Here is a 20,251-nt window from a genome sequence, read left to right on the forward strand (position 1 = left end):
TACATTGCATAATGGCACGAAAACTATTTGCAATATGCAAATTGTAAATCCCGAAAACTTAAGAAGGACTTAGGTAATAAAACAATTATTTAATGCTTGAACAGTCAATAGACCAGAATTTTTCCCTTGGTGCAGGGAACAGCTCAGTATGATCTATTGCCCTCGGCCGTTGGCCTCGGGCAATAGATCGTACTGAGCTGTTCCCTGCACCTCGGGAAAAATATTCTGGTCTATTGACTGCTCAAGCATTAAATAATTGTATACTATTACCCTCAGCGTTAGCAACGCACTTGGCAACGGGTAACATTAAAAAATGTTACATGCGCGAAAATTATGCGCGTACGGTTCGCTGTAGAATTCACGTTATTCCTATATAAAAGCAGTAAAATTTTCTTAAAAATTTTAAAGAAGACATTCAGTATAACAAAATAAATAGTGCCTGTTTGGGAGGATAACAGTTGAAATTGACACCCCTCGAAAACCATTGTCAACCTCCGCTTCGCGTCGGTTGACAATGGTTTTCTCGGGGTGTCAATTTCAACTGTTACCCTCCCAAACAGGCACTATTTATATATTATTATACTTTCATGTTAAATACTGAAATCTGATTGATTTAGACGCAATTGAATATTCGATCTATTACCCTCAGCGTTAGCAATACACTTGGCACAGGGTAACACAACCAATTGTTACATGCGGGGTAAATTATGCGCGTACGGTTCGCCATAGAATTCACGTCATTCCAGTTCAAAAGCAGTAAAGTTTTCTTTGAAATTAAGACATTCAGTATAATAAAATAAATAGTGCCTGTTTGCGCGTTTTCAACTGTTACCCTCCCAAATAGGCACTATTTATATATTGTTACATGCGCGCAAATTATGCGCATGCAGTTCGAAGTAGAATTCACGTCATTTCTATATAAAAGCAGTAAAATTTTCTCTAAAATTATGACATTCAATATAAGAAAGTAAATAGTGCCTGTTTGGGATGGTAACATTTAAAATCGACACCTCCGTTAAGATCAGTTGACAATGATGGGTGTCAATTTCAACTGTTATCCTCCCAAACAGGCACTTTTTATATATTGTTATACTTTCATGTTAAATACCGAAATCTGATTGGTTAAGACGCAGTTCATAATCCTTTCTATTACCCTCAGCGTTAGCAACGCACTTAGCAACGGGTAACATTAAAAATTGTTATACTTTCATGTTAAATACTGAAATCTGATTGGTTAAGACGCAGTTAATAATATTTTCTATTACCCTCAGCGTTAGCAACGGGTAACATTAGAAATTGTTACATGCGCGAAAATTATGCGCGTACGGTTCGCTGTAGAATTCACGTTATTCCTATATAAAAGCAGTAAAATTTTCTTAAAAATTAAGACATTCAGTATAACAAAATAAATAGTGCCTGTTTGGGAGGATAACAGTTGAAATTGACACCCCTCGAAAACCATTGTCGGTTGACAATGGTTTTCTCGGGGTGTCAATTTCAACTGTTACCCTCCCAAACAGGCACTATTTATATATTGTCACCCGTTGCCAAGTGTGTTGCTAAGGGTGATAGAGCGGATTATCAACTGCATCTAAACAAATTAAATTTTAGTATTTAACATGAAAGTATAGTAAACATTCAACAACATTGTTTCAATTACTGGAGAGAATTTAAAAATGTTACAGTTTTAACAATTTTTACCAGATCATGCAAACAATCAGACATTTTGCTCCAATCTTTTGAATCTGAAAGTCCATTTTAATACCGTAATATTAAAAACGATGGGGTAAAAAAAACAACTAATTAAAACAATTAACATAGGTGTGTCTACAAATCATTTATTAGTCATAATTACACATTATCTAAGGTATAGAATGTACAACTGCAAGGTTTAATTTTAGTTTATTACTGGTGTGCAAGAAACCAAAGTTACTTATAGAAATCTTAATGGAACAACGATAAAAAAACACCAATGATTCAAATGTTCAAGAAATGTGGTACCTTCATTTTATCTGCTTTGAGAAAAGAAAATGTATGATTTATATTTTCGTTCTTATGAAATAGGATTGAAGTAAACTCGTAACTTAATATAAAGGAGAGCTAAAAAAACGTTTTTACAGATATTTAATTCAACTTTTAGTGTCATTTTCTAAACATTAGAATGTTTTCTATGACATATATACCAAACAACGTTTTCTGATTCCTATTCTTATAATGTACATAAATTATAGTTTTTTATGCATAAACAGTCAAATTGTTGACGATAAAATCACTACACTAAAATAGTTTGTTATTATGATGTATGAACATGATAAACAAAACAATGATATTGTTGACATATTAGCTAAATGGACGACGTGTATTTTATATGCAAGAATCTGTTATAAAATATGGTTAATTGTCTTTATGCTAATACATGTTTTATCTATCATACACAAAGTCAGTTTGTCAACATGTAATACATATAAACAATGGTACACTGCTGTGTAATATTCTAGACATATTGTATTTTCTTCACTGTACCTTTACATGCATGCCACTCAGTCACAAAGAGGTTGTCTCTGGTGTCCACACATAAACCCCATGGTTGGTCTAAATGACAGTTTTCAATGTAGCGGAGGAACTGTCCGTCCTGATCCAGGATGTGGATACGGGAGTGTTCATTATAGTCTGCTGTCAGGATCCGACCCTGGCTGTCTGTTGTGATTCCGAATGGATATAATGATCCCTTGGTAGCAGAGGGAGGACCAGTGTAGGTAAACCGGAGTTTCCCGGCCTGATTAACCACCACTACTGCACAGGCTCCATAGTCTGACACACAGATATCTAGGTTCCTGTTCTCACTGATGTATTTAGTGTTAGAACATGATGAATAGAGAGGTCGTCCTTTGTCGTCGTACTGAATACTTTGTTTCTCTGTGGAGCCAGAGTAACGCACAACTTTTGTTTGTTTATCATTAACACTCTCCATGATAACCAGGAGGTCACCAGAGGAGGTACTACAGACATTGCGAGGTCCCCATCCTCTAGATTTGATCACACTCTTTATCTTTTTATTCTTCACTATGTTCACAGTTCTATCATCGTAATCAGTATAAACTAGATCGCCGCTCCTTGTCACTGCTATGTCCCATGGAGTGTACCCTGACTTGGTTTGGACTGACTTCACTAGTTCCCCCTGCAGGTTGAACAGTCTCATGACTTTTTCTCGCGCAAAACACGTCCACATCTCCACATCACTTAGACAGGACACACTCTCTAATCCTGGAAACTTGGTGTTTATCTGTGTGATGATCCGTGGTACATCAATGTCAAGGGGAGAGGACTTAGCACCGGGAGATTCCATGGTGTAGCCATGTTCTTCTGTTTTGATAGATAACGCTGACAGAGAACCAAACTGTTGATAAAGCTGTTCTTTGTTGATCCTCTGAGGGGTAAAACTTGGTAAGGACACTGTGAGTTTAGGAGGCAATCTTCTGAATTCAGCATTCCTGGATTTGTAGGCAGAGAAACGGCTGACATCATTTGAGTCCAGTAACTTCTTCAGATCAGCAATGCTCTGTGTGATTTCAGAAACTGTGTGTGTGACTTCATCTTCCTTTTTATTTAGGACAGCCAGGTGTTTGGTGTCCATTTCCTCCACGTTAGATTTCAGGTTTCTGATAATGGTGTTTATTTCTATGTGCAAGTTTTCTCCATGTTTGTCGATTTTTGTTGTTAATTTCTGGGAGTTTTTATTCAGGGCAGATTTCTGGAGTAGGATAATGGATGCAATCTCTTGGTATTTAGGATAAATAGATTTCTCTAGTTCTTGTAAATCTTCTTGAATGATGTCTTTCTTGATGTCAGTGCTTTTCGTTATTTCAATAAAGATATGGCCATGATGTTCTTTAAAAGAAGCACATGTTGTACACACAGGAATGTCACATTGTTTACAGTAAAGTTCACATATTTTTGTGGAATGTTTTGGACATTTAGGAGTAGATCCTCTTTTTTCAAATGGCAACACTCTGTGTTCTTTGGATTGATCAGAGAGATGTTCCCCCACACAGGCTTTACACAGATGTATGTGACAAATGTCACAGTACATAGGGGGGCCCGGGGTCTCACAGAGATGACACCGTAACACATCCTGGGCCCAACTCTTGTCCATGGTCAGAATTACAGATACTTTTATAATTAACACATGTTCTGAAAAATAAAAAGCCATAGGTTGATATATCACTTTTTAAGTTTTTGTCAATTTGACTATTTCTTATTATAATAAAACTTTGGTATTTTCTGAAGAAAAAAATGTTCTACAAACAGGAAACTTTACAGTGTTTAGTGCTTAAAAGACAGGAAGACATTTAAATTCTTTTAAACAAAAATTACTCATAGATATAACTAAGTTTAAAGAGATTGACTGACAATTTGGGATATTACATTCCAAACAGGCTATCATGACCCATTTGGGCACTAAATGGCAGGAGCCGTGTTGTTTATATGGAATACGGTCCTACTAAATGACGAAACTGAGAAACGGAATAAAATTCACAACAACAAAATAATTAGGGTTTTAATTTTTTTTAATATTTAGTAATGAAATTAAAACATAGTCAATTAACAAGACATTGGAAATTATAGCTGTCCGTTAAGTTGGTTAAGAGCAGTTTAAGAGCAGTGGTTAAGAACATTTTTTTGTTAATTAGCCTTTCCTTATAATGCGTAAAGTCACTCTTGTCGATAGAGTGTGAATCGCTCGTTAAATCAAATTGAAGCTTACCCTAGAACACTGTGCCGGATAATTATACCAGTGCCAAGGTGGCATTTTTGCACCTGTCTAAGCTGCATATATCAAAAATTCTAATATGCCACATGATAGACCATTGCTTAAAGAGTTTACAACCACCTTTGTTATCATTGTAACTCACCTGTCAGGTGAGATATTTACCTTTCAAAAATAATTTCCAACAGGAAAATAATTTTTCCCATAGGAAAAAAAATATTCCTACAGGAAAATTGAAATTTCCTGTCGGAATACAAGAACTTCCTACAGGAATTTCAATTCCGACAGGATTTGATAAAATCCGATAGGAAATATTAGTTTCCTATAGAAAATTCAGTTACCGCCTGTCTGAATCAAATTCCCACAGGAAATACCATTCTCCTACAGGAAATAAAATTCCTCTAGGATTTTTAGAAAATCCTGTAGGAATTATATTTCCTGTCAGAGAATCATTTCTCCTATGGGAATTATAATTTTCCTATGGGATATTAATTTTTAAACTTAAGGTAAATATATCATCTGTCAGGTGAAACACACTAAAAACAAAAGTGGTTATATATACTTTCTAGACAATTGTCTATCATATTGTATGCATGAATTTTTCCAAAACTGCTTCTTAAGCGGGTGCAAAAATGCCACCTTGGGCAATGGCACTGGCATAATTATCCGGCACAGTGTTCTAAGTGTTTGCAAACATTTTGATTCTGCTCATAGAAAGGTTACAGTCTTAAATCTAAAGTTTTTATATGGCCGGTCATTAAGACCGATTGAATAAGAATAATTACCGGTCATTTGAAATATAAACCGGTTTTGCCGGTGGGACCGGCGGATTTCAGAAAAACTCTGCAAACTTGTTGATTTCTCGTGTACACATTCAAAATTGACAACTCCCTGGCTTCTGCAGAAAGCAAATTAAAGTAGGGCACCTGAGATCTCTGTCATACGATTGGTTTTCGAAAAAGCCAGGCAGTTGTCGATTTCGAATGTTTACGCGAGAAAATCATTTTAAATGATAAAATTTGTTGATGTAGATTGACGTAAATAGATTAAAACTGGAGGTGAGATCTCAAAGAATAATCATTTATGAAGGAATACGAATCGGTGCATATGTCTATAGTCTGTCCCAAGATATTTATGCAGCACATTTGGATGATTTTTAATATTAATACAATACATATCGCTGTGAAAGAAATTACCGGTATGCAATTGAAATAGTTGAAAGGTATAATCTCCGAGATAATTTCATTGAGTCAGACACATTATCATCTCTCACCCGGAAAAATTCACAGGAACAAAAACAGATTCCTTACGGGGATCTATAATGGGGAATGTTTACATCTTTTCTCCATTCGGAATACATCGCACAATTTTACAACGTTAGCATCCGGGCTTGCTGCAATACAAAATCTCCATAGACATCACATTTTTTAGCATTGTATTGAAACCTAATAAGCTAACAGGGGCGTTTCGACTGAGAAATCTTGGAATTATGTTCATACAGTATGATGCAATAAGTATTCGTACAAAATGGCGGCGTGTTTACTTACGCGATGAAACGTCTCTGCTTTGGCTATAAATAAATGTTTTTTAAAAATAGCTATGGGATACCGGTTGTTATTTTTAGCGAAACGCGTCATGTGACATCAAAACATCACGTGATTTATTGTTGTCGTATGCATTATTTCCGGAAACACAAATTAAAAGAGAGATGGGTAGAAAGGGTAAAGAGTTATCGAGCGATGTTAAAGAAGTAGTACGGAGGCTATTAGAGCAAGGAAACTCTATTCGGAAGGTTGCAGAACAATTAGGGATTCCTTTTACTACTATTTTCAGTTTAAAAAGACGTTTTATTCAGCGAGGCTCTGTAGAAAACACCAAACAAAGTGGCCGGCCCTCAAAAGTGACAGCTCGCGACTATCGAAGACTTGAAAGGTTGGTTAACATGAACAGAAGAGATAGTTTGCTTGATATTACACACAAATTTAATGAAAATGTTGACCATCCTGTTGCTAAACGCACTGTATGTTGTACAGCTACATCTTCATAAGCATGGATATTCGAGGCATGTTTCCAAAAGGAAAGTTGTTGTGAAGGAGGTCAATCGAAAAAAAAGATTGTCATGGTGTCGAGAAAAAAGACGATTGACAACTAACAATTATTGCAATAAAGTTATTTTTTCGGATGAATCAAAAATCATGATAGGACACGATTCCCGTGTGCATGTGTGGCAAAAAAAGACGAAGGATGGAGGCCTGATCTTGTGACACCTAGATAAAGTAAGCCATGTAATGAAGTGATGATTTGGGGATGTGTAACGTTGGAAGGAGTAGGCACTGTTACGGCTGTAAATGGTAATATCAATGCTGAAAAATACCAGGAGATCCTCGACGAGAATTTATGGCCGGCTGTAGCCCGTCATTTTCCTGCTGGAAACTACTTATTTCAGCAAGACAATGCTCCGGTACATCGGGCAAGAAGTACTCAGCAATTCCTTCATTGAAATAACATTTCCACTCTAAGTTGGCCAGCACAGAGCCCAGATTTAAATATCATCGAAAATCTGTGGCTTCTGATCAAGAGAAAGCTTCAGACACGGGTCGGGAGGATCGGGAGTAAAGAGGACCTCTTTCGTGAGATTCGAGACATATGGACTAGCATCACCACAGACTACGTCAAGAAAAGAAAAGGGAAAAACATAGTTTGCTATAACAAAATCTAAAACATGAATGCTTTTGTGAAAATAATCAGCCAAAACTTGAAAATTCAATACATGGTTTCTCTTGCACAACTGATCAAGATGAAAATGGGAGTCCACTACTACATCTGTAATAGATACGCTTGAGGGGATTTCTTTGAACTCTTTCCCAGATATATCTGTCATTGATTTTACTAATGAAAGTTTTGATTGCTGATCTTTGCTGAACAATTTTAGAATATTGCTAATCAACTTCCAGTGTAATAAGGAAATAATGTGGTTCGGAGGGTTAACAGTAAAAGTAGTTGGAATATCTTGATAACCTACTGTTTTGCAAAATTCTTGGAAGAGACAGGTTTCAACATAGGTAAATGATGGTTCTTTACTTGGTGAAGGATGCAGTTCTTTCTTTTGCTGTACGAAAGAGAGTAAACTGCCAAATGGAACCTCAAGGAATTTAGAAATTGTGTGCAGAAACCCTAGTATAAGGAAACACCATTTCAAAAATTGTTCATTATCAAAATGTTTTTGATTGACTGTGTGAACATTAATATGCTCCTGAAAAAGCTTACAAGGTGTGGAAAGTTGTACTTGACAATCCCAACATGCAGTGAGCGGGTAAAGAAACCAAGGTAAATGCATTAAGATAATGTGTCTCTTCATAACAGAAGCTTGAAATTTGCATAAAGTACATTGTTTCTTTTTCTTTTTAGAAATGTTTACAACTGGCACATTTTCCTTTTCTTCATCATCAGAATCCGGACTGTAATCAGGCTTAAAATTCATCTCATCAAACACGAGATCAAGAAGACCCTCAGTGGAAGCCATTATGATGTTGACATCTGTATACGCAAGAAAAGTAATCTTTATAATAATGGGAAAAAGTATATCTGTTGAATACTTTATGCTGTAGTCAACAGATCACTGTCCAAAATTATTATTTCTCAAAATATATACATGTATTTACATATTCAGAAATGCTTAAATCTGTGAATAAAGTGTAAACTTCTTTCAACAGATTTTAAGATTTCAACCTTATCAAATATGTACATAATATTCATAACAAACCAGTCTTGCTTAAAAGTACTTATCAGCATAAAAAATACAATAATGAAAGATTTAACTACAATAATCTTTCAAGTATCCTGGCACTCTGACATTTCTCCCCCTTCTTGTTTGGTATACCCCTGGTGCTTTATCTGAAGTGTCATCTGTTTTGCAGGGTACCGAAATGAGGGATGCATTATCTATAGAAGTGCCAGGAATGTTATTGCTTGAGCAATCAATGGCAACCTCATCCTGTTCTTCATTGGGAAGAAATAATTGGTTACGCATCTGTCTGACAGCAAATGGAATGGGGCCTTTTGAAATTTTGATTCTATCATGGTGTACAGTTTGCTTTCCTTTTTTTATTTTGAATAGTATATAGAGGGGGTTTTGAATCTACTACCAAATAAGGTCCTTTCCATGGGGATTTCAATTTGCTTGACTGTCCAACTTTGGTGGCAGAATTAAACAGTAAAACTACATCACCAATCTGATAACTGTTTTCTAAAACTCTTAAATCATAATTTTTCTTTTGCCGAAGTTGGGCAGACTTGAGATTTGTTCTACAGATTTCATGAGCTTCAGACAGATGTTTTTCCAATTCTTGTACCCAACAGGATGGTTCAGCAGTCTTCAAAATCTGATCGTGAGCACCCGTCATAATGTTCAAAGGACGTATCACCTCTCTACCTAACATCAACCGATTTGGGGTAAAGCCTGTTTGTTTATGTATAGTTGCTCGAAGAGCCATGGCTAAAAGAGGAAGATATTTGTCCCACTGTCTGTCTTTATTCTCTATAAAACAGCGAATCATTTGAACAATAGTCCTATTATACCTTTCAACTTGCCCATTTGAACTAGGGTGATATGGAGTTGTTCTCTTCTTTACAATTTCTAATGTCTCACACAATGATTTGAACAATTTTGATTCAAATTGCCTACCCTGATCAGTAAAAATTTCTAGTGGACAACCAAAAGTAACAATTAGGTGTTCTAAGAACAGTTTTGCAATTTGCTCTGCATTTTGCTCTGGAATAGGAACTAACTCAATCCATTTGGAAAACTGATCTACTATGACCAAAACATATATGTTTCCAGATTCGCTAGGAGGAAATGGACCTAAGATGTCAAGATGTACTCTTTCCATGGGATACCCTGCCTGAAAAGATTTCAAAGGAGCCCTAGCAGTTTTAGTAGGTTTTTTATTTATGTTGCATACTGAGCAAGATTTTACATAATCATAACATTCTACGGTCATATTTGGCCAGTAAGCAGCTGATTTTAAATTTGCTAATGTTTTTTCAATGCCTAAATGACCTGCAGATTTAACATCATGACAAAGATTCAGCACTTCTTGTCTTAGAGATGTTGGAACTACAAGACATAGAATTGTATCGGGGTCTTTCAGCCATTCGTAATGTAAAACATTGTCTTGAATGAGAAGCCTATCTTTGCACAACCACAAAGCTTTTGTTTCGGGGCTTGTTAACCTGATTTCAAGATCAGCTGGTTCTACTTGATTTTTAAGCCAATGAATAACTGGTTCAATATTTGCATCATCTTTCTGAAGTTGAGCTAAATTTTGAAAAGTGTCACACCAATTACAACCTACATGTTGTTGTTGTTGTTGATTGTTTGAATTTAACTGCGTTGTTAATATTGTAGGTGTTTTATTGTGTTCAGACTTAATGGAAAGAGGGATTACATCGTCAACATCAAGCTGAAACCTAGACCATTGGTGGTGAGCCCGTGTACAATAGTGACAACCCAGACAAGGAAGATTTTTTGGAGAATTTCCAGCATCATAACATGCACACTCTGAAAGAGTTTCTGGAATTCTAGAGAGGGCATCTGCATTTACATGAGAAGATCCAGACCGGTGTTTAATCTGAAAATCATAGGAAGATAGTTCTTCTAGCCACCTTGCTAATTGACCCTCTATATGTCTAAATCTCATCAGCCAAGTGAGACTGTGATGATCTGTCCTAATCAAAAATGGTTTTCCTAATAGATAATGGCGAAAATGTCTACAAAATTTGACCACGGCTAACAACTCTTTTCTTGTGGTACAATATTTTCTCTGTTCTTTAAGAAGGGCGTGACTAGCATAGCTAATGACTTCTTCTTTACCATTATTGATCTGATATAAAACAGCCCCAATAGAATGATTTGAAGCATCAGTATCCAGTAGAAAAGTACCGTCTGGAGATGGAAATTTAAGACACTCTGGATTGATGAGGGTTTGTTTTAAACAGTCAAAAGCACATTGTTGTTCTTGGGCCCATACAAATTTGGTCTTCTTTTGAAGTAAATCATACAGGGGTATTGGAATGTTTGCAAAGCCTTTAATGTGGTCCCTGTGATAATTTGCAAAACCCAGAAAAGCTTGAACCTGTTTTTTGTCTTGGGGAATGGGCCAGTTCTTAATAGTTTCGATCTTATCTGGGGAAATGTGTACACCTTCGGAATTGATAATTCTCCCGAGAAATTCTACTTCTCTTCGAAAAAGACAACACTTTTTTGGCTTTAATTTAAGATTGTATTCTGTAAATCTCTGAAATGCTTTTCGAAGGTTTTCCAAAGATTCTGAAAATGTTTTGCCTAATACAATAATGTCATCCAAGTACACTAATAGTTCTTCCCAGTCCATACCTCTCAGAACTAAACCCATAGCCCTCTGAAATGTTGCTGGGGCATTGCACAAACCAAAAGCCATTCTCTGGTGCTCAAACAACCCATACTTTGTCAAAAATGCAGTTTTATTTCTACTGTTCTCATCTATTTCTATTTGATAATACCCCATAGCTAGATCTAATGTGCTAAAAAATGTTGTGCCATACAAAACATCCATACAGTCAGCAATCAGGGGTAGGGGATAGCAGTCTTTGACAGTTCTGGAATTCAAATCTCTAAAGTCTATACAATATCTAACACTGCCATTTTTTTTCTTAACTAAAACTGGAGCAGAGGCCCATTCAGATGATGATGGTGTTATAACCCCTGTGTCTAACAGTTTTTGTAAGAGTTCTTTTTCTTGGTCTTGAAAACCCAATGGTGTTCTCCTGAACTTTTGTTTTACTGGGGTAGCATTCCCAGTGTTTATATGATGTTTAACACCTTTCAAACAACCCAGATCCATTTCGCCAGTAGAAAAAATGTCTGAAAAATCTGATAACAATTGAAATAGCATCTGAGACTCATCTTGATTCAACCCCTCACTTGACCTGTCATAAAGTTCTTGTAAATGATTAGGAAGTGTTTGATTTGATGGTGCATTGTTTTCAACAGATACTTTGTTAATGGCAATGTCAGAATCTAACTGATTTAACTGTATTTCTACTGATTCTGCATTTCCAACGTGTTGTCCTACCTTGAATTTAACACTTTTGTTTGAGTCATTTACAACTTTGAGTTTCACAGTGTCTCCCTGACCAAGAACTGATGAGCATAAAAAATTGGATGATTCTAAAGGTTCTACTATGTACTTGGTATCTATAGGGGTTTTTAAAGAGCAACTGACAAAACCTACAGAATTGGCTGGAATAATACTTTTGCTCTGAACTGTGACCCTTGATATTGTAACAGATTCTTTAGTCATGTGTTTGAGACTTGCTGTTATTTTGTCATTTCCAATTTCTACTAAATTTCTCCTAAGATCAACAATACACTTGTGAGCTTCAAGAAAATCTAACCCTAGAATGACAGAATCTTTCATGTCCACTACACACATATCTAGTGTATAAGAATGCAATCCTATTTGACACTCAACATTTTTGAATAGCTGCCCAGTAACATTTTGCTGTCCTAAACCCTTCAAAGAAATCTCTTGTGGTGTAATATCAAAGGAGTTGTTACCTGGAAAGACCTTCTTGTTGACCAAGGTCATCATAGCTGCTGTGTCAACAACTGCTGTAGTTTGATGACCCTGAACAACAATGGGAATCTCCAAGGTTAAACCTTTAGAGTTATCGTTAAGGTTAATTCTAGGATCCTGACCTATGTCTTCGGTAACCAGTCTACGGTCAGCTAGGCTGGTTGGACAGAGTTTAAATCTTGTACCATTTTTGGAGAGTTTGTAGGGCCCTGAGGTTTGTTAGTAGTTGATCTAAATGGACTACCAGCAGGAGATCGTGGATTTGATCTGAGAGGAGACAAAGACCTGCTGAAAGATTGATATGGTTTAGTGTTCTGTGCGTTTTGCCTGTCATAGAATCTGTAAGGACTAGGTGATCTGAGCCTTGATTGAAATTGCTGTGTATTGTTTGAAAACCTATTCACTGGCAACCTTTCATCTATTGTTTCTTTCATGCAAAACACCATATCTGTTAATTTTGTAATTTTTTCTTCTAACTGTTCAATTTTTTTCTGTTGAATTGAAAATTTGTTTTCACCATGATCAGTGTCGGTGTGTTGTTCTGATGGGGCAAAAGAGACTTGTCTATGATAGTATGCCTTGCTACTACCGTACACTGCCTGTTGATTTGCAATTGATGCTTTAATTAGATCTAAGGCTTCATGAATATTTTTTGGATTTTTTTCCATCACCGACCTAGCGGCCTCTTCATCTCTACATACCCTCAAAAAACTTTCTGTAGAAATTTGGTCTATTGCTTTTCTACCCGATTCACTATATCCATCGATTGTGATAAAGTGAACCCTCTGTGCAAACTCTTGTAACCTTTCATCCTCATGTTGTCTGATGTACTGAAGTTTCCTTCTGGCAGAAATCGGATTGTCTTTGGTGTTGAATCTTCTGCTCATTTCTTTTTTGATGTCTCTATACTTATCTAACTTTAGTTTACACACATATTCCAATGCCAACCCCTCTAAACAACTCAATAATTTGTCTGATTTTTTCCTCTTTCCCCATTCATGCCTCTCGGCCAATCTCTCAAATTGTGTGATAAAAGTGTCCCAGCTAATTTTTCCATCCCCACTAAATGTACTCATTTTTGATGTTGGGCTGCGACTTTTATGTTTGTGTCTTCTGTGTTTGGGTTCACGCATGTCACTGTCTGAACTAATACTGCTAGATGAAGACCTTGAGGATGATTGATCTGAATCTGAAGAACTATAATGTCTCGTGTGTCTATATGTTTTTCTTCCCCTTGTATTTGCATGATCCATTTGTTGTGTTGATGCAATTTTGTCTTTGAATGTGCCTAATCTTGGGGTGTAAATTCCATCTGATGGAATCGCATCTAACAGTTTCTTTTGTTTCAAATGTTCTTCTAACTCGTGCTCTGCTTTCAATCTTCTCTCTCTCTCTAGCTGAAGTTCTGCCCCTTGTCTCTCTAATTTCACATTCAGTGCTTTCTCACACCTGTCACCCTGACCATCTGAATCTAATAAATCCCCTGAACCAAAAGAAACTAATCCATTTCTCTCCCACTCTAACCATTTCCTTTTTGGGATGTTTGTGTATTTACCTAACACATTAGGTTCAACTGTTGCACAATTTTTTCTAACCTTAATAATGTCGTCAACGTCATGGTGAGTTAACGGTAATTTCGATAATTCAAATTCTGAAGCAGTTTGGAGATGTATTGTGCCCATTGTTAAAGAACACAGAACTTTGAAAACATGAAAGAGGGAAAAAAAAATTGAGGGACCAAAAAGAAAAATGAAATGATTAGTTTAACTTGTTGTGTAAACAACCGTCAAACTATATTTAATAAACGAAAAAATCCTAATAAATAACGAGAGAAAAAAAAACCCGATCTTTGTTTTGTATTTTTGAATTTAGCGCCAAAATGGGAAAGTACGGGAAAATACGTAACTAAAGTAAATATTGTAAATTTCAGTGACCTAATTTTTATCCTCGTCGCCAATGTTATATTTGTGACTATATATATCTATACTAAAGCTTACCAAAAGGTCAGCAGTAGATGGCCCAGGTCCTCAATCCTAGAAATACGTGTGAACGTCTCCAGGACAAGGGAATAAAGGCCCTGATTAGTGTTCAGTTTAATTGAGTTCTATTATTAAGTGGCACCGAGCCCGACGTAAATACCACAAATATAATGCAAAATGTAAATCCAGAATATCTTGGCAATGGGACAGAATATAAAGATGACGTTCTCCCTTGTTATGTTTCTTCCGAGGTACATACATTTTTAACATGTTTTTATTCTACACAAGCCACTATAGTATGAGTACTGTGGTTCGATCATTCAGATTGACTGGCAGCCACTTATCGATAAGTATTGCCCCTAAACTCGATTTAAAACTTTCCAATGTTTTAATTGAAGGTAATTTAAATTTCTAAAAATTTCAATTTTTGGCGTGTCTTTGGCCAGTTAAACTAAAGATAGTTTATTAGAGCTAAGGGACATAACTCACACTTTGTTTACATTAGAAACGCAATTTTACCGCGATGTATGATCAGGAGCCAGAGACGTCAACTCCGTTTTCGGAGTAACAACTGGACTGGTTATAGCATTAGATTAAAATCTTCAACAATCAGAAATAACAGTAATACGTTTATCTAACTACGCACCTTATAAACAGGCCTACAAATCAAAATGGCGACGAAATCGAATATGTATCCATGTTGAGTCTTCCCTTGTAAAATAATCACGTGATTGGTTTAATAAAAGACAAAACCAAACATTCCGGGTATAATCATTTTAAAAATACTATGATATTTCTTGTAATTATTGAATATTCATGATATGCCAGCCACTAGTTCTATCAGTTAAAATCCCGGGTATAATCATTTTAAAAATACTATGATATTTCTTGTAATTATTGCATATTCATGATATGCCAGCCACTAGTTCTATCAGTTAAAATCCCGCTATATATAGCTATGTTAATGAAACAGGGTCATCATGGTCACTTGTCTAAATAACCAAAGTGCACTGCTGGGTTCGATATTCGTTGATTTATTTCATGATCAGATGATTAAATAAATGAATGAAGGAATCTTAAAGAAGAAGACATGTCCTAAAATAAATAGAAGTAATAATAAATATTTGGCAATAATCCGTGTAGAAATTATATAATCGATTTACAATTATATATGCATATAATTAACTAATAGATTAAAATTTATTAAATAAAACAAAAGGTTTAATTACACTTAATATTAATAATAAATTAACAGTATGTATTACAGATATAAATACTGTATAACAATGAATAACAATGTATTGTTTATTGGTCAACAGCTATATAGATATATACAATTAATATACACATGTTAAAATACATATAAACAGCTAGGTCACTCAGTTGAAAAAGGCAAGTTGATACATGAAGTTTTCTGATCACAAAAGCATTCTTTATATATTTACCTAAATGGCACAAATCCTTTTACATTTTGTGTTGACAATATATAGAATTAATTAAGATTAAGACTAAAGACAGAGGGTTTAATATAATAAAACTTTTAAAGGAATTCTTCTCTTAAGTTACTGTAATCACTGGCGTCGGAAGCAAATTGAAAGTGGGGGGGGGGGGCTAGATTCATCCTCAGAGATATTCAGAGAAAAAAACCTAATTCCCAAAATCATGAAAATCCTAATCCGTGGGGGGGGGGGGGGGGGGGGGGAGTAAACCTATACTTCCAAAACAAAACATCTTTCCGGGGCGGGGGGGGGGGGGGGCTTGTATGCCTTTCACTCCAACTTCTCAATCTTTCAAAGGTACATTACGGAACAATTATGTTTCCGGCGAAAAAAAGGGGGGGGGGGCTGAACCCTCTTTTCTGCTATGTGCCTAAATGTTAGGTCTAACTTAGCAAAAAAAGGCCCCCCCCCCGGTTCCGACGCCTATGGTATTAGGGACATTTCAATATAAAATTGTTTTCATTTTCTATAAATCTGAGGTAACATTGTTATATCTACCAGACGGTAAGACAATGCGTGAGATGCTAAAAAGTAATTTAACGTTAACGGCCAGTAATTTTTGGACATATTTATAAGAGATTATGATGAGTTTACATCAATTAAAAGGAAGAGTTGGTGTTGCATTTGTAGATTTCAAACAAACTTTTGATACAGTATGGAAGGATGGGCTCTAGTACAAACTTCTTAAAAGTGGAATAATTGGTAAATGTTTTACACACAGGGGCCAAGCCCGTTTTAACATTAAATTCAATGTAACCATAAATAAATACATAAAATATGTACAAAGGTATAAAATAAAAAATAATACATCAAAAATATGTATTAATGGTTTTTCATCTGATCTTTTTACTTGTAATGTCGGTGTACGACTATCTCCATTCTTGTTTTCCTTTTATATTAATGATCTAGAAGATTATTTGTTAGATAAAAACGTAACTCACTCAGGACTGTCTACAATTACTGAGGGAATTGAAAAGGAACTTCTTTATATTTAAAAATGTTTATCCTGTTTTATATGCATACGATACTGTTATTTTAGCTGAGTCTGCAAATGATTTACAGTTTGCCCTTAATGAATTCTATAGATACTGTGATACATGGAAACTTTCTGTTAATATTTGTAAAATAAAAATTGTTTTATTTTCTAAAGGTCGTCAACCCAAATATGTCTTTTCTTATAATGGTTTACCTATTGAAATAGTTAAAGAATTTAATTATCTCGGTGTAATTTTCTCAAGAACAAGTTCATTTTTCAAAACAAAAAATAAAACAACCCAAAAAGACTATGTGAGCAAGCACAGAAATCCATGAAAATCCATGCATATGCTATGTATAAAAAATTGAGTTGCTACCTCAACCCACCCGTCTAATTCAGAAGCAAATTAAGCTCTTCTTCTAAGCCATATTCATATAGTATAATGAATGGATATACAATTATACCAAGTTTTCAGTGTAATATTAAATGGTTGTAGTCGTTATTAAAATCAATCTTAAACATGTCAAATCGCCCAAGTCGGCAAATGTAGTGGACAGTATGAAAGAGTTAAAGTTTTGAACCTGAAACTTTCAAGTACATAATAACATGTATAATATTTAAACCGTGAAGAACAAGTTCCAGTTCAGTTCAAAGACAGTTCAACACTCTGAAGTTGGAGTCAATTCTCAACAGCGTCAATTTTCAACGTGTCGATGTCATAAGAAGTTTGAAAAAAAAATTCAAGCTGTTGAAAAATGACCCGGGTTTAAATTTCAAAACTTTTGTCTCAATTTTCAACGTTGAAAATTGATCCCCGGGTCAATATTCTTTGTTACACCGGACATCTGACGCCCCTTTTATGGTGTTGTTAATCAGTTATTCACCTTAAATATTGACACTAATTATGCAGCTTCAAGTTGGTAAAAAAAAATAGGTATCATGCATTTAGCTCCTATGATAAAACAATCATATAATTTATTTTCAAATTAAAAAATCTACAAATCACGCTATTCTTAGACACATTTTGTTTTAAGTTTTAGAACGCAGGTATGATGAAAAGCGCATTAAGCTAGTTTGGTTGCTTTGCTTTGTGTGAACTCCGTTTTAGCAAAAGCATACACAAGTGAGTTTAATTAGTAATCGCAAATTTTTAATACGTTTGTACGTATGCTTCAAATTATTCATGAGAAGAATCGAAATATGTGTAGCTTGTGGTCATTACAGTAGAATCAATACATATAGCGCTTTCCTCACAACCTTGAAAATCTATTGTTGTGAGAAATGATTTCTTAGTTTTCGCAATATCAAATCAGAGTTAAGAAAACCTAAAACGAGGGACGCATAACGCGTATAATAATCCAATAAATGGAATGAAAGGATCAAATAAATCTGTCTCTAGATATGACTACATCATTTCGAGTAAAACATTTTAGCTACACATTTAAAGTCATCCTTATTAATAAAAAGGTATTGGAATTTCAAAAATGAAAAAAAAACCATAATAAAAATCTAAATAAATTTGATAAAAGGAAATTTAAAATGATTAAATGGTCACGATTTTGGTCAAATTTGTTTTCTCCGATTTTAATATTTACGATGCCTAAGAAAGGTATTTGTAATAGGCAACCGAAATGTGAGTGTTATTTGTTGAGTTATAAGCGAGTTACAGAGCTTGAAATTCTTCGCTATGTAAACAAAGCGTTTGTTTCCATTTTGAACGTTGAAGTAAAATTTTCAGTTTTAACCCAAAACGAATGTGTTAAACGTTAGGAACTGTTTATCTATGCTTAAAATAAATAAAAAGATAGAAAAAAAGCTGGAAAAAGAATTTTTACTGGTATATTGAACCTATGTAAACAAAAACAGGGCACGAGCATTGTTTACATGACAAATAATTGTGAGCCCTGTATCTTGCTTATAACTCTACAAATGACTCTCAAAATTCATTTGATCATTAGAAATGCATTTCCAAAGCATTGTAAATAATAAATACATAAAAATAGAATTTGGCCAAAACCGTGACCATGCCCCTTTAAAGAGTTTGATCATAATTCCAGACAAACAACATCGTATTTCATCACAAAATTACTGTGCATTTGTCAGTATCCCTAGAATTATCTTTCATCTGATTCCCTCGCTCAAACTTAAATTTGATGAAGTGAATGATATATTGAATATAACGCTGCTTGGACCGACATCGAACCCCATGTCTCTATTCATGAATCATAACGATATTCAGGATAATTTCATAATTATCGAGATGCCATAAAATTTCTGGTTCCCTCACATGGCAGTATTACAATGTAAATGTATAGTCAGCAAGTCGTCAAAACTAATTTAAAAAAAATCAAAATTGACGATTTCGATTAGAACGAACTGTTCATGAATATTGGCAAACAGCTCGTTTGTCCATGCACAGCACTCTATCTCTATTTGTCTGCAACATTTACGCAGCTTCGATGATAGCTTGTACTTTGCTCGTAACCATTTATAGATTATCTCACAATAACAATGCATGCTTTCATTTAAATTGTCATGTATTTGTCACATAAAGTCCTTGTTTACGGCATCAGTTTTAAAATTCGTTCAGTATCTGATTATAGATATATATGGCTCATAATAAGGATATCGTACATGTATACAACAGTTCTGACCCAAGGTCTGCTGTCTATTGCAACTTTAATTAAGTTCCAAGTAACGCTGTCATCAATATCAGATACTTGAAAGATGTCTTTGCCTGCGATGACTTTTGAATAGAGTTTCAAAGTTATAAAGTAGCTGTAAAAAATCGAATCAGGTTAGGGTTTATTCTATATGCTATTAAGTTAAACAATGTTAAAACTGAATATCTATTAATAGTATTTAAAAGTCGTAAGGTTTACAGTCAAATGCACATTGTTTTATATGCATTAACATCGACCATATCTTTGGAAGAAATCAAGTTGCGATAACTTGGTTTAAATGTTAACGCATTGTTTTTTTTATATATTTTAAAGTTGTAGCAAATGTTGCAACAGTTATCACATTAAAAACATTCATTAATTATGAAAAATGTGGTAATAGCAAGTACATGTAACAAATTGAAATTGTTTGAATATGCCTTGAAAGAAGACATGCCAGACTTCCTCGGTTTGGTTTAGTGAATCAAAAATAACTTCAATTAGGACAGCCCTATATAAGCATATCTTGTTTGTCATTTCTGTCCAAAATAAGTGTTTTGTCACATGTAACGAATTGTTTTTTATCCATCAGAGTATTAGTGATAGATTAAACTTTACTTTAATACACAGACATCTGCAAAAGTTAAAGCAGGCAAGGTGATAGAGAAATCATTATGTAAAAGCAGGTCCACCATACAAAAGACTAACAAATCCTTACATACGTACATGTATATATTAGATTAAGTTATCTTA

At 34.9% G+C, this 20,251-nt stretch overlaps 1 protein-coding gene and 1 long non-coding RNA gene across 2 annotated transcripts; one reads left to right on the plus strand and one right to left on the minus strand.

Moving 5' to 3' along the window:
* Positions 1-1,808: 1,808 nt before the first annotated feature.
* On the minus strand, positions 1,809-4,186 carry LOC136274803 (tripartite motif-containing protein 2-like). The gene has a single exon (XM_066082460.1). It carries the CDS (start codon positions 4,151-4,153, stop codon positions 2,495-2,497), a length of 1,659 nt encoding a protein of 552 aa, XP_065938532.1. The 5' UTR covers positions 4,154-4,186; the 3' UTR covers positions 1,809-2,494.
* Positions 4,187-7,956: 3,770 nt separating this feature from the next.
* Positions 7,957-13,467, plus strand: LOC105322017 (uncharacterized). Its single transcript, XR_010713220.1, has 5 exons — positions 7,957-8,095; positions 8,177-8,322; positions 8,686-9,220; positions 9,609-9,703; positions 10,176-13,467. It is a non-coding gene; the product is annotated as an uncharacterized lncRNA (long non-coding RNA).
* The last annotated feature ends 6,784 nt before the right edge of the window (positions 13,468-20,251 follow it).

The sequence above is a fragment of the Magallana gigas genome, chromosome 4 (genome assembly GCF_963853765.1).
Source record: "Magallana gigas chromosome 4, xbMagGiga1.1, whole genome shotgun sequence".
Taxonomy (NCBI): domain Eukaryota; kingdom Metazoa; phylum Mollusca; class Bivalvia; order Ostreida; family Ostreidae; genus Magallana; species Magallana gigas.

Excerpts from the sequence above, each read along its gene's own strand:
- LOC136274803 (XM_066082460.1), bottom strand. The coding sequence starts at position 4,153 with ATGGACAAGAGTTGGGCCCAGGATGTGTTACGGTGTCATCTCTGTGAG.